Consider the following 27,420-nt stretch of genomic DNA (forward strand, 5'->3'; position numbering starts at 1 on the left):
CTCCCCTCACTTATCCAGGTAGCCTTGCACATTCTCTCTTTTCCGGTACCAGTCCAATTTCCTTTTGAATACCTCGATTGAACATGCCTGCACCACCCTCTCAGGAAATTTGTTCCAGACTCTAACCACCCTCTGGGTGGAAAACATTTTTCCTCACTTCACATGCCAATTTTACCAATTATTTTGAACCTGTGCCCGCTAGTTCTTGATGTTCTCTTGAGTGGGAACAGTTTCTCACTATTTACCCTGTCCAAACCCCTCAGGATCTTGAATACCTCTGTCAAGTCTCCTCTCAGCCTTCTTTTCTCCAAGGAAAACATTCCCAACCTCTCCAACCTATCCTCATAGCTTTATCACTGGAATCATTCTTGTGAATCTCCTCTGTACTCTCTCCAATGTCTTCACATCCTTCCTCAAGTAAGGCACCCAGAAACGGATGCGGTACTCCAGATGAGGCCTAACTAGTGTCTTAAACAAGTTCAACATGACCTCCTTATGCTTGTACAAAATAAAAACAGAATTACCTGGAAAAACTCAGCAAGTCTGGCAGCATCGGCGGAGAAGAAATCAGTCAACGTTTCGAGCCCTCATGGCCCTTCGGCCAACGTTTCGAGCATTTCTGTCCTCCTTATGCTTGTACTCAATGTCCCTATTAATAAAGCCTAAAATACTGTATGCTTTATTAACTGCTCTCTCAACATGCCCTGCCATCTTCAATGACCTATGTATGTATACACCGAGGTCCTTCTGTTCCTGCACCTCCTTTAGAGTCTCTCCCTTTATTTTATACTGTCTCACCATATCTTTCCTGCCAAAACAAATCACCTCACCCTTCTCTGCATTGAACTTCATCTGATTCACTATTGCCTTCATTAGTGATTATCTTATATTTATGGCCACGAGAATTGTATTATCTGGATGGAAATAATACAAACATTTACCTGTTTTCTCCCAGGGTTTTGTTCGTAAATGTCACTTGATTGGACCTTTCATTGAATGGTATATTGTCCTTCAGCCACTTGACAGTGGGGGCTGGGTATGCCGTTATATTAACCACAAACATTTTCACCTCTGACAGTTCCGCATATTCGGTGTCACTCAGATCTGTGTTGAGCTGAACAAATCCACTCGCTGCAAAGGCATTACAGAGTGTTACATCACAGAAAGAGGCCATTCAGCCCATTGTGCCTGAGCCAGCTCTTTGAAAGAGCTATCCAATTAGCCCAACAACACCCCCGCCCCCTCCCCCCTCCCACCACAACCCTTTGCCTCCTGTAGCCCTGCAAAATTTCTCTTTTCAAGTATTTATCCAATTCTCTTTTGAAAGTTATGACTGAACCTACCTCCACCACCCTTTCAGGCAGCACATTCCAGATCACAACAAGTTGTTGAGTGAAAAAAAAACATTTCCCCTACCTCTTCCCTCTAGTTCTTTTGCCAATTATCTTAACGTTGTGCTCCCTGTTTACCAATCCTCCTGTCTGGAAACAGTTTCTCCCTATCTGTTCTATCAAAGCTCTGAATGATTTCGAACATCTGTATTAAATTTAATCTTAACCTTTTCTGCTCTGAGGAGAACAGTCCCAGCTTCTCCAATCTCTCCACATCACTGGAGCAACTGTGGCTTTCACCCAAACACATCACTGATCTGGTTCAGCAGTGGGGAGCGGTGTGGGAGGTGCGGGGTCACAGTTCATTGGCGTCCAGCATAAAGAGTCGCAAATTAGGAACATGTAAAGGAGGTCATTTTAGGATGAGACAAAGGTCACTTGGCTCCGGAAGCCTATCCCATCTCGAATGATCTAAACTGGATTAAACTGTTTTCTCATCCTATCTTCCAATTCCTACAGAAAAAAATGTGTGTGGTCTCTTGACCTGAGCCATTTGCTGTGCTTCCCTGGTTACTTAAACCACAACTTGCTTAGCCCTCCTAAAGCCCCCAACCATTAAGGTATGTTCCGATGAATTCCGAACCCTTTTGTCAGCACCTGAATGAAACACGTGTGCATGACAGATTTGGATTTGGATACTTACACAAACTTTAATTGGACACCTTGTTACAGGCTCGGTCCAAACATGGGCAAAAGATCTGAACTTAAGAGGTGAGGTGAGAGTGACTGCCCTTGACATCAAGGCAGCATTTGGCCGAGTGTGACATCAAGGAGCCCGGGCAAAACTGGAGTCAGTGGGAATCAGGGAGAAAACTCTCCGTTGTTTGGAGTCATACCTAGCACAAAGGAAGATGATTGTTGTTGTTGTTGGAGGTCAGTCATCTCAGTTCCAGGACATCACTGCAGGAGTTCCTCAGGGTAGTGTCCTAGGCCCAAACATCTTCAGCTGCTTCATCAGTGATCATCCCTCTATCATATGGTCAGAAGTGGGGATGTTCGCTGATGATTGCACAATGTTCAGCACCATTCGCAACCCCTCAGATACTGAAGTAGTCCATGTCCAAATGCAGCAAGACCCGGACAATATCCAGTTTGGACTGATAAGTGGCAAGTAACATTCTTGCCACACAAGTGCCAAGCAATGACTACCTCCAACATGAGAGAATCTAACCATCACCCCTTGACGTTCAATGGCATTGCAATCGCTGAACCTCCCACTGTCAACATCCTGAGGGGTTACCATTGACCAGAAACTGAACTGGGCTAGCCATATAAATACTGTGACTACAAGGGCAGGTCAGAGGTAGGGAATTCTGTGGAGAGTAAATCACCTCCTGACTCCCAAAGCCTGTCCACCATCTACAAGGCACAAGTCAGGTGTGTGATGGAATACTCCCCACTTGCTGGGATCAGTGCATCTCCAACACTCAAGAAGCTTGATACCATCCAGGACAAAGCAGCCCGCTTGATTGGCACCCCATCCACCACCCTCAACATTCACCCCCTTCAGCACAGAGGCAGCAGTGTGTACCATCTACAAGATGTACTACAGCAACTCACCAAGGCTCCTTTGACAGCACCTTCCAAATCTGCAACCTCTACCACCTAAAAGGGCAAGGGCAGCAGACACATGGGAACACCACCACCTGCAAGTTCCCCTCCAAGCCACTCACCATCCTGACTTGGAAATATATCGGCCGTTCCTTCACTGTCGCTGGGTCAAAATCCTGGAACTCCCTCCCTAACAGCACTGTGGGTGTACCTACACCACATAGACTGCAGCGGTTCAAGAAGGCAGCTCACCACCACCTGCTCAAGGGCAATTAGGGATGGGCAATAAAGGCTGGTCTGGCCAATGATGCTCGCATCCCATGAACGAATAAATAAAATTACCCATTTGGTGGAAGTAACAAATCCCAGTGTTACAACAAGTAGGTGCAGGATCCCATAGAGTTAATTGTATAAATTGAAGTTAAGTATATACCGGTGGGGGCATTGTTTGGCTTTACAATGGCTGAAGCCATTGCTGACTATGACTCAAACACTAGGAACTAGTGGCATTAAGAACAGCTATAATCTCATTATTCCTGAAGAGGCGCTAACAACCCTGTGCTTGCAGAGGCCAAATTCCAAAGGAATTGTACAAAGGCCATTTACATTTCTAAGGACAGATACAGCCAATGGAGACCACTTGTTCCATAGGACATTGAAATCTTCTTTGACATTATTAAAGGTTGAAACATTAACCATCTCAAGGATCTAGGCAAAGGAATATACATCCTTTGTCCAAGCCAAAGTCGAGAAGTGGAAGTAATATCACATGACACCCACCCCCACTCCTCCGGTTGAAAGGAACTGTTATCCTGCCTTGTTGAGCTGCAAAAGCAGTCTGCCATCTTTCATTAGCCAAACAGCAGTAGAACCAGAGCTTTGTCTGTTGAAATTTAGTTCATCTTCTCTCAAGTTTGCTGTGGGGTTATTAATAGAGAATTGGATCACACCAAAACTGAGGGGTTGGGAAAATACACCCCTACATATAAAGCGAGGAAATCAAAAATCAAAAACACCTTTCTGTTTGCAGATGGGTGGTGAGGGGAGAATGCAGGGCTGTTTAATTTAAATCCCCTCCTGTCTGTAATAGTTATTTGATCACATATAAAGAGATACTTACTGACACATGGTGTGTGAGTCAAGATAGGAGGTATATACCTGTAGTGATTTACTCTGTGAATAAATCTTTACCAAGTAAAAATTAGCTTTGGTTTCTTCCTACACAAACTGGTTATCAGGAGAGCTGATGAAGGTTTCGGACTGCTCCAATCAGCTGATATGCTTAATATAAGACCAAGTCAATCTGTACTGCAATGTTTTGGTTCAGTCAGATGGACTTACTAGTACATTGCGCACAATGGGCAAATCAGGTTAGCACCAATGCACCCATTAAACATTGTGCAGGACTGTTCCTCTAAAAGAGAGAGGAAGAAAGGCAAGAGAAACAGAGAGACAGACAAAGAAAAGGAGAAAGAAAAATTAAGCAAAAAGGAAAAGGCACACTTACATTTCTATAGCACCTTTCACAGCCCCACGACATCCCAAAGCATTCTACAGCCAATAAATTACTCCTGAAATGTAGGAAACATTGCACCCAATTTACACATAGCAAGCTCCCCATCCAGCAATGAGATAATTATCAGATGATTTGTTTTAGTGATGCTGGTTGAAGGATAAATATTGGTCCCAGGGCTTTGGGAGAACTCCCCTTCTCTGTAAAGTAGCGCCATGTGATCTTTAACACCCACCTGAGTGAGCAGACAATGACTCAGTTTAACTTCTCCTCCGGACAATGGCACCTCTCACCGTGCAGCACTTCCCACAGTACCACACTGGGAATAACAGTCTGGATTTTGTGCTCTAGTCTCTCTCTAGAGCAGGACTTGAACTCACAAGCTTCTAAGTCAGAGGCGAGAGAGCTGCCCATTGAGCCCAGCTGAACACAACAAGCGTCACTGCGACTCAAATCTGCTACCAGAGTTACAATGGTTACCAACCAGGCTGACCACCATCTCCAAATCTGCGCGCTTGAAGGGGCAATAGTGAAATTGCCCACTTTCATTGGTAAAAAGTTACTTACTGAGAACGGTAATTTGCAGAGATTTCTCTTCGAACTGATTCTCGGAATAGTATCCTGTGACGCTGCAGTTGTACCATCCAGAATCTTCCAGTGTGGCCCCTTCCAAGTATAGGGTTGAGTTCACCTCATACTCCCCGTCTGACACAGTTATATGAGCATCCTGAACAAAAAGGGAATGTGTGTTCAGTTCTGTTACTGAGAACTTCTAATAGGAAACAAAATGCACAGTTAGCGGAAGTCCAATGGGAGTGTTTCTTGTTAAAACCATATTGTGTGGTTCCAGTGCAGGACTGAGGGAGTGCTGCACTGTCAGAGGGGCAGAGCCAAGGAACACTGCACTGTCAGAGGGGCAGAAGCGAGGGAGCACTGCACTGTCACAGGGGCAGAACAGAAGGAGCATTGCACTGTTAGAAGGGCAGTACAAAGGACATGTTGCGTTGCAGGGTTAGTGCTGAGAGAGCTCCACGCTGTGAGAGCGGCAGTACTGAGGGAGCACTGTGTGGTCAGAGGGACGGTACTGAGGGAATGCCTCACTGTTAGAGGGGCAGTACTAAAGGAGCGCCTCACTGTCAGAGGGGTAGTACAGAGGAAGCGTTGTGTTGCAGGGTTAGTACTGAGAGAGCACCGCGCTGTAAGAGGGACAGTATTGAGGGAGCGCCGCGCAATCAGAGGGGCAGTACAGAGGAAGTGCCACACTGACAGAGGGGCAGTTCTGAGGGAGCGCTGCACTGTCGGAGGGGCAATACTGAGGGAGCGCCACACTGACATAGGGGCAATTCTGAGGGAACACCACACTGTGGAGGGGCAGTACTGAGGGAGTGCTGCACTGAGAGGGGCAGTACGGAGGGAATGCTGCACTGTTGGAGACATGGGCTTTGAGGTGAAACATTAAACTGTGGTCCAGTCTGCCCTCTCGGCTGGATGTTAAAGATCCATCAGCACTTTTTTAAATAGGTGAGTTTTCCCCAGTGCCCTGGCTGATATATGAGCTTTGGTTTGTTTGATGGAACAGTGTAGATGGATCTTTACTCTTTAACTAACCTGTGCTGTACCTGCTCTAGTGTTTGATAGGACAGTGTAGAGAGAAATTTACTCTGTATCTAACCCTGTGCTGTACCTGCTCTAGTGTTTGATAGGACAGTGTAGAGAGAAATTTATTCTGTATCGAACCCTGTGCTGTACCTGCTCTGGGAGTGTTTGATGGAGACAGTGTAGAGGGAGCTTTACTCTGTATCTAACCCTGTACTGTACCTGCCCTGGGAGTGTTTGATGGGGACAGTGTAGAGGGAGCTTTACTCTGTATCTAACCCTGTGCTGTACCTGCGCTGGGAGTGTTTGATGGAGGCAGTGTAGAGGGAGCTTTACTCTCTATCTAACATCGTGCTGTACCTGTCCTGGGAGTGTTTGATGGGGATGGTGTAGAGGGAGCTTTACTCTGCATCTAACCCCATGCTGTACCTGTCCTGGGAGTGTTCGATGGGGACAGTGTAGAGGGAGCTTTACTCTGTACCTAACCCTGTGCTGTAGCTGTCCTACTGACATCCAAGATGCAAATGTTTTATCTCTCCAACTCATGCTATCAGCACCAAAAAACACAACAATTTTCCCTGAAGACTTTTCAACTATTTTGATACTGTTTTCCGCTCCCATACAAAAGTCGGTTAAACCTCCTGCAAACTCACCGTCTCCCTCGGATAGTACCATGTGAAATCCAGCAATTTGGTGTTTGCTGTACAGGTGACACTGATAGGCTCTCCCTGTTTGACCATGGTTCTCAAAGTATGAAGCTCAATATCAAGATCTCCACTGGCTGCAAGGGGGAAATGATAATGGTCTTTAGTTCGTAGACAACAAGTTATAAAGAGTCTTTAACATAGTAAAACATCCTTAAGTGCTTCACAGGGGTGTTTTCCAGACAAACTTTGACACTGAGCCACATAAGGAGATATTAGGACAGGTGACAAGGATTAGGACAGCCAATGAGGTAGGCTTTAAGGAATGTCTTAAAAGGAAAAGAGAGAGGTGGAAAGGTTTAGGGAGGAAATTCCTGAGCTAAGGGCTTAGGCAAGTGAAGGCATGCCTACAAACGGTGGTGGGGTTAAAACTGGGGATGAGCAAGAGGCCAGAATTGGAGGTCCGAGATCTCAGAGAGTTACAGGAGCAGAGATAGGGAGGGGTGAGGCCATGGAGGGGTTTGGAAAGGATGAGAATTTTAAGGCATTGCTGGACCAGAAGCCGAGTAGGTCAGCAAACGCAGGAGCGATGGGTGAATGGGGCTTGGTGCGAGTAAGGACACAGGCAGCAGGGTTTTGGATGAGTTCAAGTTTACAGAGGGTGGAAGATGGGAGGCCAGCCAGGAATAGTCAATCTGGAGGTTACAAGAGCATGGATGAGGGTTTCAGAGCAGGTGGGCTGAGGCAGGGATGGAGCTGGGCAATATTACAGAAGCAATCTTTAACAAGGGAGTGATCACCTTCATGCGTTTCCACAAAGTATTCCTCAGACTCTCGCTCCACTCCTTTTAACGTGGCCTTACACACATAGGTTCCATCCTTGAACTTGCCGAAAAAGCCTTGCTTATTGTCATATGGTATGTCTATGACGGTGTTAGTCTCCTGGTGTAGCAGCGTGACCTGGAGGTCCGGATTGGTTACCAGGCATGGGATGGTGAAAGCCACTGAATTTTCCATCATGATGATGATCATATCATCCGTCCTTTGTGGCCGGAACCATATGTCGGGATCTGTAAAAGAAACACAATTTCTGCCGTTTTACTTCCCTTTCAGGGTGCATCGTGCGGTCTCAAAAGGTTGTACACGAGTCCTCGGATTAGTGGGCCTGTCTGCTCTGCAGAACTCAGTGGTTCAGAGAGTTTTAACCCTGCCTTAGATGGACATCCATCCCCTTCAAACAGTTGATGCCCAATTCATTAAGTGCAGTAATAGTGGAGGGGCCGGAATTGGTTTCCTGAGATACGGATCACAGAACATTCAACCAGGCTGGGCCCCTGTTCCTAATCCCTGTCCAGTGATCCTCTCCAGAGGGATAGTGTAGATGGCCATGGGAACTTAGGAAGCGGAGTAGGCCATTCAGTCCTTCTAGCCTGTGCTGCTATCAATGAGATCATTGGAACTGCTCAATGAAGAAATACAAGGTAGCTTGTGTTCAGTCACCCTGGTAGTCACATGATTCAATGATAATGCAGTTGTTGACTAATTAGAGAAATCAGTGTCAATGATTCGAGAACAGAATCGGGGATGAGGTAAGGAAAATGATTTGGGGAACTGTAGGTCCCTTACCCTTTCCTCCCAAGCCCATTACACTCATCTTGCCTCAAATTACTCATTTCTACATCCCCAAATGCTATTTCAATGCCGATCGAAACCTCTACTCCATTTGCTAGTCTTTGCTCTGTGACCCTCAATACCTGGATCCAGCAATAACCTGAAGCTAAAACAAAAGCAAAATACCGCAGATGCTGGAAATCTGAAATCAAAACAGCAAATACTGAAAACACACTCGGCGCGTCTGTGGAAAAGAGAAACAGGGTTAAAGTTTCAGCTTGATAAGATTTCTCCAGAACCTTTCATTCAGCCTTCGAAACCACAATTCACCTGCCCCCCCTCCCCGCCCAACCATCACTCATAGGTTTTGGGATGTGCAGGGTACAGGGAAAGAGTGGGGGGGGCGGGTGCTTATTGGGGTGCTGTTGGACTAATTGGGCAGCTCTTTCAAAGAACTGGCATAGGCATGATGGGCTGAATGGCCTCCTTCTGTGTTGCATGGTTCATGCGGAGGACAACCAGTGAGATGGCACAGTGTATAGTGTAGGTGGGAGCAGGAAATTGCAAAGGGACATGGATGGAGTGGGCAAAACTATGGCAGAAAGAACTCAACGTGGGGAAACTTTGGACCAAAGAAAGACAAATCACAGTATTTCCTAAAAGTCCAAATGTTAGAAAACGTGGAGGAGCAGAGAGATTTCGGTGTCCCCGTACACAAATTACTAAAAGCTGGAGCACAGGTACAAAAAAGGTCAAGAGGGGAATGGAGTGTTGGTCATTATCTCAAGAAAACTGGAATACAAAGAGGGCAAGTTACGTTACAATTATATATAAAGCTCGGGTTAGACACCACCTGGAGTCACTGTGCTTTGTTCTGGATATCGCACCTCAGGAGGGTTATATCAGCCTCGGAGAGAGTGCAGTCTGGATTCAACTGATACCAGGGCTAGAAAAGTGTTCAGTTATGAGGACAGGTTGCATAGCCTAGGCATGTATTCTTTTGAGTTTAGGAGATTAAGGGGTGATCTATTGAGTATTTTTAAGGCAGCGATACCTGCCCAACAAGAATCTAAAGTTATAAGGGGTAGATGGGAATGTGGAATTCGAAACACAAACAGGTCGGCCGTGGTCTTATCGGATGGCAGAGCAGGCTCGAGGGGCCGAGTGGCCTACTCCTGCTCCTAATTCGTATGTTAAGGCGATTTAAGGCTTTGATTTCCTCTGCTGGGTGGAGTCCAGAGGAAGGAGGCACAACATTCAGATTAGCGCAAGGCAGCTCAGGGTGATGTCAGGAAGCACTTCCTCACACCGAGGGTAGTGGAAATCTGGAACTCTCTCTGCAAAAAAGCTTTTGAGGCAAGGTGCGGGGTTTGTGGGGTGGGTACAATTGAAAATTTCAAAACTAAGATTAGTAGATTTTTGTTGGGGTCTAAAGAGGTATGGAATCAAGGAAGATAAATGGAGTTAAGGTACAGATCAACCGTGATTCAATGGAATGGCAGACAGGCTTGAGGGGCTGAATGGCCTCCTTCTGTTCCTGTGAATACCACCACCATTTGTGTGAAAAGTGGCATTGCCATTTCACTCCTGAAGATTAAGAGGATCATTCCAGTCAAACTGGACCAATTACTAACCTGGCACAAAGATGTAGAAGCTCATGACCTCAGTTTTATTACAGGAACAGTTGTACTCTCTGCTGTGATAAGCGGTTGCGTTATAAATGTGCAGAAAACGGCCATCAGGATAAACATTGGCGACTTTTTCGTAGCTCCAGTCAATGTGGCCATTCCCGGAGCAGTTCAGAGTGATGTTGGAAGAAGGTCGCAGAATGATCTCTTTCAATTCCAAGTGACTCTCAGAACATTCACCAAAAGAACATGTAAGCAGGAATCCTAAAATAAACACGCAGATTTTACACACAAACAGTTACTACATAGGCCTGAAAGAGTCTTTGACTATGAATAGAGGAGCTGCTCAGTGTCACTGGCTTTTTAACCAAGCAGCAAACCTTGCATTCATATGGCGCCCTTAATGTAGTAAAGGTGCTTCACAGGAGCGTGACCAGATTAAATTTAATACCCGAGAGTGATACTGCCCAATCTTGTGTCACCTGCAGCCCTCCTGGTTATGATGAATGTCCCTTGACCCGAGTCTGTCACTGCCCAAAACCCACCCCCTCCCCAACTCCAACACATGGATGGTCATCAGACTGGCTGAAACCAATTAGCTTTATGGTCTGAGCACACCATCCCCTTTGTGATAGGTACCTGCAAGAAAAAGATCCCATCGAATGGTGGACATCCTCAAAAAGACCAGGAGGACCATCAGCTGAAAAACACAAAAAACAATATTGTTAGTCTCATATTGTCAAGGGTACAAATTCAATTTTACGGTTACCACAAGGAACAGCAGACCTTAGTAAGGAGGATATAAGAGTACAATGTGGCGGAATATTCACCCAGTAATGCAACAACAACTTGCATTTATGTACCACCTTTAATGTAACACTACTACATCAAACTCTACTGTCTGTGTCTTAACTGACAGCAAGTCCCATTCCCCTGGGTTCGCCGACCTATATTTGCTCCCGGTCAAGGGATGGCTTGACCTTAAAATTCTCACCCTTGTTTTCAAATTTGTCCATGGCCTTGACCCTCATCGTCTCCGTAATCTCCTCCAACCCCATGACTCTGAGATATCAGCGCTCCTCTAATTCTGGCCTCTTGCAGATCCCCAACTATAATCGCTGCACCATTGCTGGCAATGCCTTCAGGTGTCTAGGCCCCAAGCTCTGGAATTCCCTCCCTACACCTCTCCACCTCTCTTTCCTCCTTCAAGTCATTCCTTAAAACCTCTCCGACCAAGCTTTTGGTCATCCGACCTGCTGCTTGGTGCCCTATTTTGATCTATAATGCTCCTGTGAGGTGCCTTGGGATGCTTCGCTACGCTAAGAAAGCTATATAAATATAAGTTGTTGTTATATTCGGTGCTGGGGTCGTAGCTAAACATCCCTATCGGTTCGCAGGAGCACTGTGGGAAATAATAATGGTCTGCTGGAATTTTCGAACACAATTTTAACCCCAACATCACTTTTCCCTCTCTTCCCCCTGCCCCTGGGATTGACTTCCTGAGATGGAGGAGGAATTTCACTGATTTTCTGAAAGTGGCTCCACTTCTCTTTCACGTTCGCTGCAGTTGCTGACATCACTGGTACCAGGACAGGTTGCCGCACAGTCCAGTGTCACATACCGACACACTGGGCTGTACATTATGAGGAGAGGGGTGAATGGCTCATGGCTTTGGCTCTAGCTCAGAGGGTAGCACTCTCACTTCTGAATCAGAGGGTTGTGGGTTCAAGCCCACGATTGAGGAGGAGACGATGGCGTAGTGGTAATGTCACCAGACTAGTAAACCAGAGGCCCAGGCTTAAACAAGAGTTCAAATCTCACTGTGGCAGCTGGTGGAATTTAAATTCACTTAATAAATCTGGAATTGAAAAGCCAGTCTCAGTAATACTGGCCACAGAACTGTTGTTGTAAAGACCCATCTGGTTCACTAATGCCCTTTAGGGAAGGAAATCTGGCCTACATGTGACTCCAGACTCACAGCAATGTGGTTGACTCTTAACAGCCCTCTACAATGGTGTGGTGAGCCACTCAGTTCAAGGGCAATTAGGGATGGGCAACAAATGCTGGCCATGCCAGTGACACCCATGTCCCTTGAAAGAATAAGTTTAAAAAAAACTCCAAAGATTCAAACACAAATCTACACTGGTACTCCTGGTGCAGTACTGAGTGAGTGCTGTTTTGTTGGTAGCGCAAACCAGGGCCCAGTTTGCCCTCTCTGGCAGATATAAAAGATCCCATGGCACTATTTCAAAGGCGACTAGGGGAGTTCTCTCCAGTGTCCTGGGCCAATATTTATCCCTTAGCCAACACTGCTAAAAAACTGATGACTTGGACAATGCTGAGCTGAGACAGCTTGATGTGAACGAGTTGGTTGCTGCTTTTCAACAACAACTTGTTTTTATATGGTGCCTTTAGCATAGTAAAATGTTCCAAAGCGCTTCACAGGAGCACTATCAAACAAAATTTGACAAGATAATAAGGCAGACGACCAAAAGCTTGGTCAAAGTGGGAGATTTTAAGGGAGAAAGGGAGGTAGAGAATTTTAGGGAGGGAATTCCAGAGGTTGGGCTCCAGGAAACTGAAGGCATGGCCGCCAATGGTAGAGTGATTAAAATCAGGGATGCTCCAGAGGCCAGAATTAGAGGAGCATAGTTATCTGGGAGAGCTGTAGGGCTGGAGGAAATTACACAGATGGGGTGGGGTGGGGTGGGGCGGGGTGGGGGAAGCCAGGAGGGGATCTGAAAACAAGGATGAGAATTTTTCAGTCAAGATGTTGCTGGACCAGCGATCACAGGGGGCGAATGGGTGAACAGATCTGACATGAACGAGGCAGCAGAGTTCGGATCAGCTTAAGTTTAGGGAAGGTTAGAGGTGGGTGGAGGTGGGCGGCTGGTCATAACAGCGTCGGAATAGTCAAGTCTAGCGATAACAAAGTATTGGATGAAGGATTCTGCAGCAGCAGTGCTGAGACAGTGTTGGTACGGGGCAACGTTATGGAGATGGATGTAGGGAGTCTTCATTGTGGAGCAGATATGTGGCTCTGGAAGCTTGGGGTCAAATATGACACCAAGTTTGCAAACATTTTGATGTTTCTTACATGAAAACACGGACTATGCCTCAAAAACTTAGGAACTCTTAGACATTCTGAGGTAGTGAAAGTCACTGTACAAATGCAAGGCTGGGGATTCAAGACCATGGACCTTATGACTTTGAATGGCTTAGTGCAGCAGCGGGAAATCAAGTCACAAGACTGATCCTCCCTGAAGACTTTCCCTGACTTGGCTTTCATATCAGCTTCAGCGGGAAATCCACAGATTCCTGGAATTCCTGGGCCTCTCTGTAAAAACATACAGTGTGACTCAAGAACCCGCCGGTTGCCAGAGTTTTCCTCCCGTCCCACGTCCTCTGTTAGTATATTTCTTTCCCTTTTGACTGATCTCCCCCCCACCCTCCACTGCTGATATCGTGCCTTGCCCTCTGCTGGCCTTTATTTTCATGAGAAATGCAACAAATTTTTTGAAACACGTAAGCTTGTGGTTGCCGTGACAACCGCAGTCAAATTCAGCCTTAGCCAAAGCTTTGAACCCGCTTCAAACTCTCTCGTACTCTGCTGCACTTCCAACTGTTCATAGGAGGGGTCAAGGGAACAGCACTTAATTATTTCCTGCCTTCAACATATATAACCTAATGATAGTTCCCTGAAGTCCAGCAGAGACAACCCAGATTCCTTATGCATTTTCATTTTCCTTTAGATCTCCAGAATCCATCATAAAAATAAATACATTCCAATTAAAGTGCCAAATTGGTTCGCTTTCATTCTGCACTAGGAGGGGGTGTGGGGTGCTTCTCTTAAAAAAATAATTTGTCCTCGGGATGTGGGTTTCGCGGGCGAGGCTGCATTTATTGCACATTCCTCAATTGTCCTCGAGAAGGTGGTGACGCAGCTGTGCGTCTTGCGAGGTCACTCCGGAGGGCAATTAAGAGTCGACCGCGTTGGCGTGGGACTGGAGTCACAGATAGGCCCGGAGTGGGTGAGGCATCGGTTTCACGGTCACTTTTACTGACACCAGGTTCCCAAATGATTTGAACTCTCAGTCTCTGGAATTACTTGACCAGCAAGGGAACTGCTGCACTCCGGGAGGGGAAATGCAACACACGGCCTCCTATCTTACACATGAGAAATGGGCGGCCGAGATTTAGAAATCAAGGCGGGAGTGGGGGGGGAGTCATCACATCCACCCTATTGAGGCCGGAGTCCCAGCTGCTACCATATTTAGAGAGATAAATGGGCAAGGCTGCTCGCCTGCAGGAAACCATCGTGAAGCAGTCATCAGGGAGTCTTACACGAGTGCATTTCCCGATTTCCATCGCTCGACAATTGTCCAATGTGCCTTCAGCTGTCCAGGCCCTAAAGCTCTGGAATTTCTTCCGTCTCTATCCTCCTTTAAGATGATCCTTAAAAACTACTTTGTTGAAACCAGCCTTTGGTTACCTTTCCTCATATCTGCTTATGTGGCTCATTTTCAAATTTTGTTTGACCTGGGGCGCTTTACTATGTTGAAGGAGCTATATAAATTCAGGCCTGTGATTTTTGTTGTTGCTGAGCATTGCCACTAGGGTTGCCAACTCTGGCTGGACGTAGTTTGGGAGATGTCATCACACGACACCAAATTAGGAAGCAGAACCTCAAAGGTAATAATATCTGGGAATCAGATTAGAGAAATGAATGTGTGGCTCAAAGACTGGTCTGGGAAAAATGGGTTCCAGTTTGTGGGGCACTGGCACCAGTATTTGGAAAAGTGGGATCTGTACCATTGGGACAGTCTACACCTGAACTATGCTGGGGCTGGTGTCCTCACAAGCTGCCCCCTAACTAGGGAAGTAGAGAGGGCTTTAAACGGAATAGTAGGGGCAAGGGATCTAATTTGGGAAGATGTGGTAAACCAAACAGAGTAGAGACAAGGCAAGAGAGACACATATTAATATGGGAAATGATAAACAGGCTGTGACAGGAAAGGGCGGAGAGTACAATTCTAAGAGTAAATCAGCAGATAAGGCTAGATGCTACAAAAATAATAAAAGGACAAAACTAAAGGCTCTATATCTAAATGCACGCAGCATTCAAAACAAAACAGGTGAACTGTTAGCGAAAATGGAAATAAATAAGTTCAATTTGATAGCCGTTGCAGAGACATGGCTACAGGAGACAGATTGGGACCTGAATATTGAAGGGTACGTGACATATAGGAAGGACAGGAAGTTAGGAAAACGTGGAGAAGTGTCTCTGTTAAGTAATGATGGTATCAGCACATTAGAGAGGGATGACCTAAGTTCAGGAAACCAGGATGTAGAAGCATTTTGGGTTGAGATGAGGAATGATAAAGGCAAGGAGACACTTGTAGGAGTGGTGTACAGGCCCCCTAATTGTAACAGCAATAATCCTAGGGGACTTTAATCTACATATAGACTGGAAAATCAGATGGGCAAAGGCAGCATAGATGAGGAGTTCATAGAATATTTTCGGGATAGTTTCTTAGAACAGCTTGCTCTGGAGCCTCAGAGCAAGCTATACTAGACCTGATATTGAGCAACGAGATAGGATTAATTGATAACCTCCTAGTGAAGGCACCCCTAGGTAGCAGTGACCATAACGTAATTGAATTTTACATTCATTTTGAGGGAGAAATGAGTCAAAGACTAGTTTTTTAAACTTAAATAAGGGCAGTTAGGAAGGTATGAAAGCAGAGCTAGTTAAAATGAACAGGCAAATGATATTAAGGGATATGTCAATAGAGGTTCAGTGGCAGACATTTAAAGGGATATTTCAGAATACACAGAATACATACATTTCAATGAGAAAGAAAAATTCCAAGGGGAGGGCCCACCTTCCGTGGTTAACTAAAAAAATTAAAGACAGTATCAAACTTAAAGAAAAAGCATGTAATTATGCAAAGACAGGTGGAAGGTCAGAGAATGGAAAGAATATAAAGAATAGCAAAGAATGACAAAAAGATTAATAAGGAGGGAAAAATTAGAGTACGAGAGAAAGCTAGCTAGCAGTATAAAGATGGATAGTAAGAGTTTCTATAGATATTTAAATAAGAGAAGAGTTAACAAAGTGAGTGTTGGCCCTATAGGGAGTGCGTCTGGGGAATTGACAATGGAAAGTAGGGAGATGGCGGACGAATTAAACAGGCATTTTGTTTCAGTTTTCACTATTGAGGACATAGGTAACATTCTGGAAATAGCTGTAAATCAGGAAATGGAAGGGAGGGCGGAACATGGGAAAATTCCAATCACCAGGGAAGTGGTATTGAGCAAATTGTTGGCGCTGTGGGGCTGACAAATCCCCAGGTCCAGATGAACTTCACCCTAAGGTCTTGAAAGACGTGGCTAGTGAGAGAGTTGATTAACTGGTTTTAATATTCCAAAATTCCCTAGATTCGGGGAAGGTTCCATTACATTGGAAAATAGCAAATATAACTCCTTTATTCAAAAAGGGAGGGTGACAGAAAGCAGGAAACTATAGGCCAGTTAGCCTAACATCTGTCATAGGGAAAATGTTGGAAGCTATTATTAAAGAAGTTATGACAGGGCACTTAGAAAAATTCATGGCAACCCGGCAGAGTCAATATGTTTTTGTGAAAGGGAAATCATGTCTAACCAATTTATTGGAGTTCTTTGAAGGAGTCACACATGCTGTGGATAAAGGGGAACTGGTGGATGTACTATACTTAGATTTCCAGAAGGCATTTGATAAAGTGCCACATCAAAGGTTATTGCAGAAAATATAAGTTCATGGTGTAGGGGTAACATATTGACATGGATAGAAGATTGGCTAGCTAACAGGGAGCAGGGAGTTGGCATAAATGGGTCTTTTTCCGGTTGGCACGATGTGACGAGTGGTATGTCACAGGGATCAGTGCTGGGACCTCAACTTTTTACAAATTATATAAATGACTTGAATGAAGGGACTGAAGGCATGGTGGCTAAATTTGCTGATGACACAAAGATAGGTAGGAAAGTAAATTGTGACGAGGATGTAAGGAGGCTACAAAGTGACACAGATAGGTTAAGTGAGTGGGCAAAGATCTGGCAAATGGAGCATAATGTGGGCAAATGTGAAATCATTCATTTTGACAGGAAAAATAAAAGGGAAGCTTATTATCTAAATGGTGAGAGATTGCAGAGCTCTGAGAATCGAGGGATCTGGGTGTCCTAGTGCATGAATCACAAAAGGTTAGCATGCAGGTACAGCAAGTAATTAGGAAAGCTAATAGAATGTTAACGTTTATTGCTAGGGGAATTGAATACAAAAGTAGGGAGGTTATGCTTCAATTATACAGGGCACTGGTGAGATGACATCTGGAGTACTGTGTACAGTACTGGTCTCCTTATTTAATGAAAGATGTAAATATGTTAGAAACAGTTCAGAGAAGGTTTACTAGACTAATACCAGGAATGGGCAGGTTGTCTTATGAGGAAAGGTTGGACGGGTTAGACTTGTATCCACTGGAATTTAGAAGAGTAAGAGGTGACTTAATTGAAACATATAAGATCCTGAGGGGTCTTGACAGGTTGGATGTGGAGAGGATATTTCCTCTTGTGGGAGAATCTAGAACTCGGGGTCACTGTTTAAAAATAAGAGGTCGGTCATTGAAGGCAGAGACGAGGAGAAACAATTTTCTTTCAGAGGATTGAGAGTCTTTGGAATTCAAAAGGGGGTGGAATACTAGTCTTTGGGTATTTTTAATGCAGAGCTAGATAGATTCTTGATTAACAAGGGGGTGAAAGGTTACCGGGGGTAGGCAGGAACGTTGGGTTGAGTTTACATCCAGATTAGCCACGATCTTGTTGAATGGCAGAGCAGGCTCGAGGGGCCAAGTGGCCTACTCCTGCTCCTAATTCGTATGTTCGTATGTATGTTCGTATGACCGCTCCACTTTCTACTGCCCTCCCCCCATCTCCTCCCTCCCATTGGTCACCCAACATATCAATCACCATGGAGCACCACCTTCCCATGGCTTTTCAAGGTCTCCCGCTTTTAACTTTTGAAAATCTGGTCACCCTATGACTAGATGATACTTGACTTTAAGTGAAATAAACTCTTTTCCCAATCTCTGATTTTTTAAAATGGCTGGCAAAGAAAAGTGTTCAACGAAAATACAATATTTTTAAATGCCCCTATGATTTTTCTCCTGGAGATCTGTCTTTAATTCTTGGAGGCTCCAGTCCAGTCCTGGAGGTGCTGGCAACCCTACTGCCCAGGTTCAGTTCCAACGCTTTCATTTCTGCATCTAACCTGTTCTGCGATGGCACTGGGCACTGACACAGTGCGAAATGTGCGTTGCTCCCCAGCACTGCAGCACTAAGGTTATTTGTTGCATTCACATTGAACGTAGAATCATAGAATCACAGAGAGATACAACGTGGAAGGAAGCCTGTAAAACTACCTTCCCTGTGTTGGCTCTGTGAAAGGACTATTAATCCCACTCCCCCACTTTTTCCCTGTAGCCCTGTCCCTTCAAGTCTTTATCCAATTCCCTCTTAAAAGTCAGTGTTGAATCTGCTTCCAGCGCCCTTTCAGGCAGCACATTCCAGATCATAACAGCTTACTGAGTAAATAAATACTTTCTCATCTTGCCTCTGCTTCTTTTAACAATTGCTTTAGATCTACCCTTTGGTTACTGTCACTCCTGCTGCTAGAAACAGTTTGTCCTTATTTAATATATCAAAACACTTCAGGGTTTTGAATGTCTATTAGATCTCCCCTTGACCTTCTCTGCTCTAAGGAGAACAATCCCAGCTTCTCCAAACTTCGCACGTACTTTAATAAACACCAAGCAATGAGTTATTGAGCAAAATTATCACAGAGACTCACTCTCCCAGGATACAGATATCATCTAAAAGGAGGAGACATTTAACCCTGAATAATGGAAAAAGTATTTGGTTGAAAATCATCAGAGGACAAAGAAATGATCAAATATCCCATTGAATCTCAAGGGGATTACCGATGACTCTGAATATACCACGCAAGAGGGAATAGCTTTTCCACATCTACCCTGCCAAATCCTGTTTGTTGCTTTAAACACCTCGATTAGATCGCTCCTCGAGGCTTCTGCTGAGGGATCAGAAATCAACAGTGTTTGTTCCACTGTTCTTGGTCTGCTTCAAGTGATGGGTCCCATTCTGTGCAAATTGGAAAAAAGGATCTGTTCAGGCACCAGCTTTTCCCGATGTTTCAAATCATAGCTGCCTCACTCCCACCCCCGCATACATAAACGAGCAACGCTCTCTCTCACCCGCATGGGCCCTGCTCCTGCCTATCCTTCTTCAGAAAGATTCAGAGCTGGCAAGTACCCTGGCAAACATCCTAAACATTTCCTGAATAAACTGACCTTTTCCTGCCAAACACACAAGAAAAAAAACATGGGAAAAAGTACAGGATCTGTTTTAAAAGAGAGAGAGAGATGTTGACACAGTCCATCTGCGGGGGTGAGAGGCACACAAACAGTTAGTGTGCTTTACCGAATCTTCACTGCCTGGGAATATAAAAAAAAACACAAAGGCGTGGGAGAGAGAGGTTACTGTAAAGCAAAACAGCTGGTTTCGAACATCCCAGGAGTCGATGTTTTTAGTTAATAGGCGCATGAAATAAAATTAGGTGCAAGGGATTCGAAACAAAACAGTTTCACTGAACTGAGTGGGCAAGGGTGGGGGTAGGGGGGGGGGGAAACAACGTGGCTCTGAGCCCCACACAGATCAGCAAGATCCCAGATTTCATGGAGAGAGAAACCGAGCCAACGCCTTTGAGTCCACGTGACTCTTCTTCAGAGCGCCGGGGCTCGAGGCTTTGGCTCAGTTTCTCTCTCCACAGAAGCTGCCGGACCTGCTGAGTTTTTCCAGCCTTTCCTGTTTTTTTTTCCCCCGGATTTCCAGCATCCGCTGTATTTTTCTTTGATTACCGCAGGTTTCACCCCTGATCTGTGTTCAATCAACAAATCTGACCCAGTGTGCGGGAAGGGGAGGGGGTGGATTTTAACTTGGTTTATGGAGAGTTAATTCCCCTCCCGCCAAACGGAGCAGCAATTTCACTAATGGCCCTCATTTAAATAAAAACAAATTGCATTGTCATAGCGCCTGTCATGACCTCCAGACATCCCAAATCGCTTTCCTGCCAATGAAGCAGGGAGTATTTTTGGAAGTATTGTTACTCTTCGAATATTGAGCAAAGGAGAGGCATGTTATCATGTTAAAAGAATGCCAAATTTCAAATGATCGTAACAATTTAGACCATGGGAGAAAAGGCTGCTGATTGGTTGGCAAGTCAACTCCGATTGGCCGAGGTGTTGCCATGGAGAAAGCAACAGGGAACTATAGGCTCCCCAAGCTCACGGGTAATTCAAAAAAGGTGCAAGGGTTGGAACGTTAGAAACCCCTCAAACAATGCTTAAAAACAGATGATCTGCTCATTCGCCATGTTGCTGTTTATGGGATCTTGCTGTGCGCAAGTTGTATTTCCTACATTACGACACTGACTACACTTCAAAAAGTATTTAATTGGCTGTAAAGCACTTTGGGATGTCCTAAGGTTGTGAAAGGAGCTATATAAATGCACACCTTTTTTTTCTTTAGGGAGTTAAATGGTGTACTCTGCAGTTATGCTCATATGTTTCGAAGAGTGCATTGCCTATAGAGCGACAGGGCAAGAGATATCGCAAAGCAACTAGAAAGAGATGGTGAAGAATATATTTATACAAATGTTAAGAGAAAGTGAAAGGCTAAGGTAGATGTATGATCCTGTAATTGGCGTGTTCCAGATCAGGTTCCAATCCCTTCCCCAAACCAAGTGTCATCATAGAACCATTTAGAGCACAAAAGGAGGCTGTTCGACCCACTGAGTCCATGCTAGCTCTATGTAGAGTAATCCAGTCAGTCCTCTATCCCTGTAGCCCCACAAGTTCATTGCCCACCCAATCTCCTTTTGACACCATTCATCACCTCCCTTTCCATTGCCCTGGGCAGCGAGTTCCAGGTTATTACCACTTGCTGTGTGAAAGAAATTTTTCCTCACATTCCCTGTTGCATCTCTTGCCAAAAACCTTAAATCTGTACCCTCTGATCCTTGCAATATCAACTAAAGGGAATGGCTTTTCTTTGTCTACCTTATCTAAATCTTTAATAATCTTGTACATCTCTGTCAAATCTCCCCTCAATCTCCTTTGCTCCAAGGAGAACAACCTTAGCTTCTCCAACCGAACCTTGTAGGTAAAATCCCTCATCCCTGGAATGGTTCTGGTAAATCTCCTCCACACCCTCACATCCTTCCTAAACTGCACTTAACCAGAACTGGATGCAATATTGTAGTTGTAGCCTAACCTTTTTAATGCTAAAAATGAACATCATGCTTTCGTACTCAATGCATCTATTTATGGAACTCAAGATCCCATATGTTTTGCTAACTACTCTCTCAATGTAGTAATTCTGTCTCTCTTCAGCTCTGAAGAGGAGTCATATGGACTTGAAACGTTAACTCTGTTTCTCTCTCCACAGATGCTGCCAGACCTGCTGGAGTTCCTCCAGCATTTTCTATTTTTACTCTCCCAATGTGTCCTGCCATCTTTAAAGATCTACACACATGCATCCAAGACCCTCTGTTCCTGTACACAGTGCCATTAAGGTACATATCGGCTCTACCCCTTCTGCCAAAATGCATCACCTCACACTTCTTGATATTCAATCCCATCTGCCCACGTGTCTGCCCATTCTGCTAGCCTACGTCCTGTGCCAACTTCTAAAAGGTTGTAGGCCAATGCATGACGGTTGGTCTTCTGGGGTTAGTGAGAGGGGTGGGGAGTTTGGATTTTAGATAGGCCTCAAAAAAATGTTACTTAAAACTGCAGCAACAGCCTTCAAGAGCATCTATTAATCTTAATCGTTTATGATAATTACAAGACTTCTGTCTGCAAATGAATCCCAGTCTAGTGCTGAATAAAGGCTCTAAATTTACTTCCTGCCATCCCTTCCTGCCCTCCCAAAATAACCCGTTAAATGAAGGAGTTGAATTGAATATCTGACAGCCACAAACTTTGCTACTGGATACTGAATTATTTAAAATTAACAGCGCAGAAACAGGCCATTCTGCCCAACTGGCCTGTGCTAGTGTTTGTGCTTCCTCCCAACCCTCTTCATTCATCTTTCTTCATTCTTTTCTCTCTCATGTGTTTCATCTGGCTTCCCCATAACCATTCGCCTCACCTATTCCCTGTGGTAGCGAGTTCCACATTCTAATCACTCGAAAGTTTCTCCTGAGTTCCCTATAGGATTTCCCCTATAGCAGGGGTGGGGAACCTATGGCCCGTGGGCTGGATCCGGTCCGTTGCTCAATCCCATCTGGCCTGCAGCAAGATTTCTAAAAACAAAAACAGAAATACCTGGAAAAACTCAGCAGGTCTGGCAGCATCTGCCAGACCTGCTGAGTTTTTCCAGGTATTTCTGTTTTTGTTTTGGATTTCCAGCATCTGCAGTTTTTTGTTTTTAAGATTTCTAAAAATATAGACCTATGACAGCAGTGCCTTCAAAAGAGCATTTACCATCATCGTTATGAATTCGCTTTGGATAAAAGCGTCAGCTGGATTTCTATAATAATATTTAACAGTATGATATTCAAATTCAGCTGTCACATTAAAACAGCGGCTGAGTTGAACTTTTCTGTATTCTCGCTAAAAAAACGAAATTAAATTTATTTTTACGTGCGTGTGATCTTGCCTATGTGTGAACGGCCTGAAATAAGAAAAGGGTTCACGTCCCCTGCCCTATAGGGTATTAGTGACTCTCTTCCATTTATGGGCCCTGACTCTTGTTCTCTGCTCTCACAAGTGGAAACATCTCTGTATCCAGCCCAACAAACCCCATCATCATTTTGAAGATATCCATCGGGTCCCCCCACCCCCCCAACCCCCCCACCACTCTCAGCCTTCTCTTTTCTAGAGAAAAGAGCGCCCGGGCCTTTCCCCAGCTTTGAGGAGATGGTGCATGTGACAGAAGTTTCTTGCAGTGCTTTTCCAGTGTAAATGCCGGCAACCAAATAGTCAGGGTCACGTCAGGAAGCATTTCTTCACAAAAAGGATAGCGAAAATCTGAAACACTCTCCCTGTCAACTGAACCATTCTGAGATTAATAGATTGTTGTTGGACGAGGGCATTAAAGGTTATGGAACAAAGGCAAGGAGGTGAAGTTAGGATACAGCCCAGCTACAATCTAAATGAACGGTGGAACAGGCTTGAGGGACTGAATGGCCTTATGTTCTTAGGATTATTGGTTTGATGGTTTGTGTCACCAGTGTTGATACCCTGGGATTAAATTTCAGTCAATCTTTTCAGCACATAACAGAATGAAGCAGTTTACTTTTTGTGCAGAACATTTCTGTCTGACAACACAGAGCTCACCAATGTAGTTAGATGCTCTCAGACGGGCTGAATCCCAATGACAGGCTGTATAGAAAGTGATTAGTTCTGCCAACAGTGAGATTTAAAAGACAATCTGTCCTTGTTAAAACAGCTACTGTGTACTTTGCATATCAGAGGAGCATGAGATTGGTGATGGATGAGATTCGCTATGTTAAATCCCATAAACTATCATTCTCTTTATCAATTGTACCTGTAGAAGTCCAGGTCAGGAGGAGTGGGAAAGGGTTGGAGGGGCATTTTGCCATTGGTCCGACCTTTCAAACAAGGTGAGGGAGTGGAGTTAGGGAGCAGAGGAAATCACAGACACAGACCCCTGTCCCATCACCGTGTGGGGGAATCACAGACACAGACCTCTGTCCCATCACCATGTGGGGGAAATCACAGACTCAGACCCCTGTCCCATCACCGTGTGGGGGAATCACAGACACAGACCCCTGTCCCATCACCGTGTGGGGGAAATCACAGACACAGACCTCTGTCCCATCACCGTGTGGGGGAAATCACAGACACAGACCCCTGTCCCATCACCGTGTGGGAGAAATCACAGACACAACCCCCTGTCCCATCACCATGTGGGGGAAATCACAGACACAGACCCCTGTCCCATCATTGTTTTGGAGAAATCGTGGTGCCCAGAAGGTTAATCTTTAATTCCAGGACACTCGAGCATTGGCAAATCCTAGTCAGGGCCCAGTTTCTGAAAGCACCAAACAATGAACCCCACGGTGCAGCTGGTTGCCTTGGGAGAGCAGCCAACACCATCCACCAACAGGTGAAGGACAGCCCGCCCCCACCAGCACCCTCCCGGTCCCATCTCAGAGACGGTAGGCTGCAGGAGCGGGTGACTGGAGACAGGAGCACTGGAATAGATAAGATTAAAAAACACAAACGAGAGAAAGATACCAATCACCAAATGGAGACAGCGAGAGAAGGGAATAAGGAAACAGTAAACATTTACTCTCTCAGATAGAATTGGAGAGCAGATCCTGACCTTGTGTATATGTGAAACATCAAATGGTTCGCTCTAAGCTACTGCGATACGTCTGAGATCTTTTCCTTTCGTACTTGACCCAGAACAACAAAGTTACATGGAGTGAAAACACAAATTGTACAAGGACGTAGAATGTACAGCACTGAAAAAATCCATTCAGTGCATCTGGTCCATGCTAGTGTTTATGCTCCATACAAGTGTCCTCTCATCCCTCTTCATCTCCCTGCTATCAACACATCTTTCTATTCCTTTCTCCCACATGTGTTTGTCTAGCTTCCCCTCAAATGCATCGATGAGATTCACCCCAACCCCCCCTGTACCACATTCTCATCTCTCTCTCTCTGGGCAAAGAGGTTTCTCCAGAATCCCCTATTGGATTTATTAGTGACTATCTTATATTGATGGTCCTGTGTTTTTGTCTCCCCCATGAGCTGAAATAACTACTTAGCTCTCAATACCCTTACCTAAAATCTAAACTGATCTCCAAATCGTTCCACCTTTGAATAAACCTGGGCCCAAAAACAGCCTGGCAGCTGGGGCCACAAGTTATTTTTAAAAGGTATTCAGAGGGCGTTTCCACCTTGAGACGCCCCTCCCTTCGCAGTCTCCCACCCTTCTGTGGCAGTCCCTACCTCTCGCGATGGGGCTGGGGACCGCCCACAGCCTCAGGAGCTCCGATTGGCTCTCCCGCCTGTGCAGTCCGCCCACTGTCCCTAATTGGACGGGGCTCCCAGAGGCTGCCTGTTCATTGGCTGCCTCCGGAAAGATCGCTCAGGCGGTCAGAGCTCAGAAGCCATTGATGTTGGGAATTGGAAATGATCATCTGAAAGCAAAGGCAATAAGAGATTCCACCCTTTATTGTCCGATCAGATGATCCTCGACTCTTAACCAAACAACCTTTTCCCTCCCCCACCCCCGTTGCCAATACTGTCATAGCTGATAAAATAAAACAAAAGAAAAAGCGCAACTTGTTAACGCCCCAATGTTTTTCTGTTACAGCAGAATCCTAGAGATTAATCTCCAATCCCGGAAGAATCTTGGGTATTCCTAGAGAGCTGGCAAAACCTACTCCCTTCCTCCAGCTTCACATCTGTGGCCTTTTACCCAATTGGCAACAAATCCTGACTGTGAACTTTTTTTTTTACTGAAACCATTCCCCAAACCTTCATAACGATCGGCCTGCGTTCCCCGATTATCCCCGATAACCAGGGCCAATCCGCACCCGTGACTGGCTGTATCCCCGGAAACACTCTCCAGTGACAAACGTGGGGCGAGAAGAGCGAAATAAAATTGTCCCTGACGATCTTGTGACTCTAAGCCAGCTTGGGAAGGTTTCTTTTTTTAAAATTAGTCCAAGGACTGAGCAGGCTTGGAGTTAACATGAAGGGGTGGGGGCTGGGAAAGGAAGTGGGGATTATGCTGATGGAGGTCAGATGAAGTTTGGGGGCACAGTTTCAAAACAAGGTGTCTGCTATTTAAGACCGAGATGCAGAGGAATTCCTTCTCTCAGAGGGTTGTTAGTCTTTGGAATTCTCTGTCCCAGGGAGCAGTGGAGGTTGGGTCACTGAATCAAGGCCGAGTTGGACAGATTTTTGATCGACAAGGGAGTCGAGTGTTATGGGGGGACAGGCAGGAAAGTGGAGTTAAGCCCACGTTCAGGCCAGCCACAATGTTATTGATTTGCGGAGCTGCATCGAGGGGCCAAATGGTCTACTCCTGCTCCTATCTCTTTGATCTGATGTTTTTATTTAATCATAGAATCTTGCAGCACTGAATGAGGCCACTCAGCCCATCATGCCTATGCCAGCTTTTTGAAAGGGCCATTCAATTTGGTATCACACTTCAGCCTTTTTATCTATGAGCACTGCAAATGGGTCCCCTCAAGTAAGTGTCCAATTGTATTCTCTTATGAAATCTTCTTGTGCAATACTTTCATGTGCTGTGCTCTAGATCTTAACAACCCACTGTGTGAAGAAATCTCTTCTCATTTCTTTCTCTAGTTCTTGTGTCAATCATTTGAAATCTATGGCATCTAGTTACTCACTCACTTACCAGTGGAAACTATCAAAATCCCTCGTAATTTTGCATATTGTCGAAGTGATGTGTAATCACTGGCATTGAACAGTTGGGCCAAATGGCCTGTTTCTGTACTGTAGCCTCCATGGAGTGGTTCACTGGGTCTACAGGGTGCACAGGTCAGTTCAGATTTTAAATCAGCTTCAGAGAATGCAGAAATACCATCGGTCCCCAGGTCGGGAAGTTCATTCAGTCCCACTTTCTCTCTGATATACTTATATCAGTCTGCACTGGAATAAACACTGTGTCTATAAACAAAGCAAGCAAATTGGTCTAGTTAGCTTCCTGTGTGCGTGTGGGAGTGAGAGAGCGTGTGTGTGGGAGTGAGAGTGTGTGTGTGTGTATGTGTGCGCGCACATGCGGGTTTTTACTCATTTATGGGACGTGGGCATCGCTGGCTGGGCCAGCATTTATTGCCCATCCCTAATTTCCCTTGAGAAGGTGGTGGTGAGCTGCCTCCTTGAACCGCTGCAGTCCCTGTGGTGTAGGTACACCCACGGTGTTGTTAGGGAGGGAGTTCCATGATTTTGACCCAGCGACAGTGAAGGAACAGCCGATATATTTCCAAGTTAGGATGGTGAGTGGCTTGGAGGGGAACTTCCAGGTGGTGGTGTTCCCATGTGTCTGCTGCCCTTGTCCTTCTAGGTGGTAGCAGTCGTGGGTTTGGAAGGTGCTGTCGAAGGAGCTTTGGTGAGTTTCAGCACTGCATTTTGTAGATGGTACACACTGCTGCTACTGTGCGTCAGAGTGGAGGGAGTGAATGTGGATGTGGTGCCAATCAAGCGGCTGCTTTGTCCTGGATGGTGTCAAGCATCTTGAGTGTTGTGGGAGCTGCCCTCATTCAGGCAAGTGGGGAGTATTCTATTACACTCCTGACTTGTGTCTTGTAGATGGTGGACAGGCTTTTGGGAGTCAGGAGGTGAGTTTCTCATGCACGATTCCTAGCCTCT

The 27,420-nt window shown here is 45.3% G+C and overlaps 1 protein-coding gene across 1 annotated transcript in view; it reads right to left on the reverse strand.

Moving 5' to 3' along the window:
* Positions 1–27,420, reverse strand: part of pdgfrb (platelet-derived growth factor receptor, beta polypeptide) — an 83,403-nt gene that overhangs the window by 43,521 nt on the left and 12,462 nt on the right. Inside the window, exons 2-7 of the mRNA XM_078551174.1 lie at positions 10,574–10,634; positions 9,941–10,198; positions 7,496–7,765; positions 6,705–6,832; positions 5,023–5,182; positions 942–1,131 (exon numbers count right to left, since the gene is read on the reverse strand). Of these exons, the coding sequence (XP_078407300.1) occupies positions 942–1,131; positions 5,023–5,182; positions 6,705–6,832; positions 7,496–7,765; positions 9,941–10,198; positions 10,574–10,631 (1,064 nt within the window). The 5' untranslated portion in view covers positions 10,632–10,634. The remainder of the gene's footprint in view (positions 1–941; positions 1,132–5,022; positions 5,183–6,704; positions 6,833–7,495; positions 7,766–9,940; positions 10,199–10,573; positions 10,635–27,420) is intronic.

Source organism: Cetorhinus maximus, chromosome 10 (genome assembly GCF_964194155.1).
Source record: "Cetorhinus maximus chromosome 10, sCetMax3.hap1.1, whole genome shotgun sequence".
NCBI classification, from domain to species: domain Eukaryota; kingdom Metazoa; phylum Chordata; class Chondrichthyes; order Lamniformes; family Cetorhinidae; genus Cetorhinus; species Cetorhinus maximus.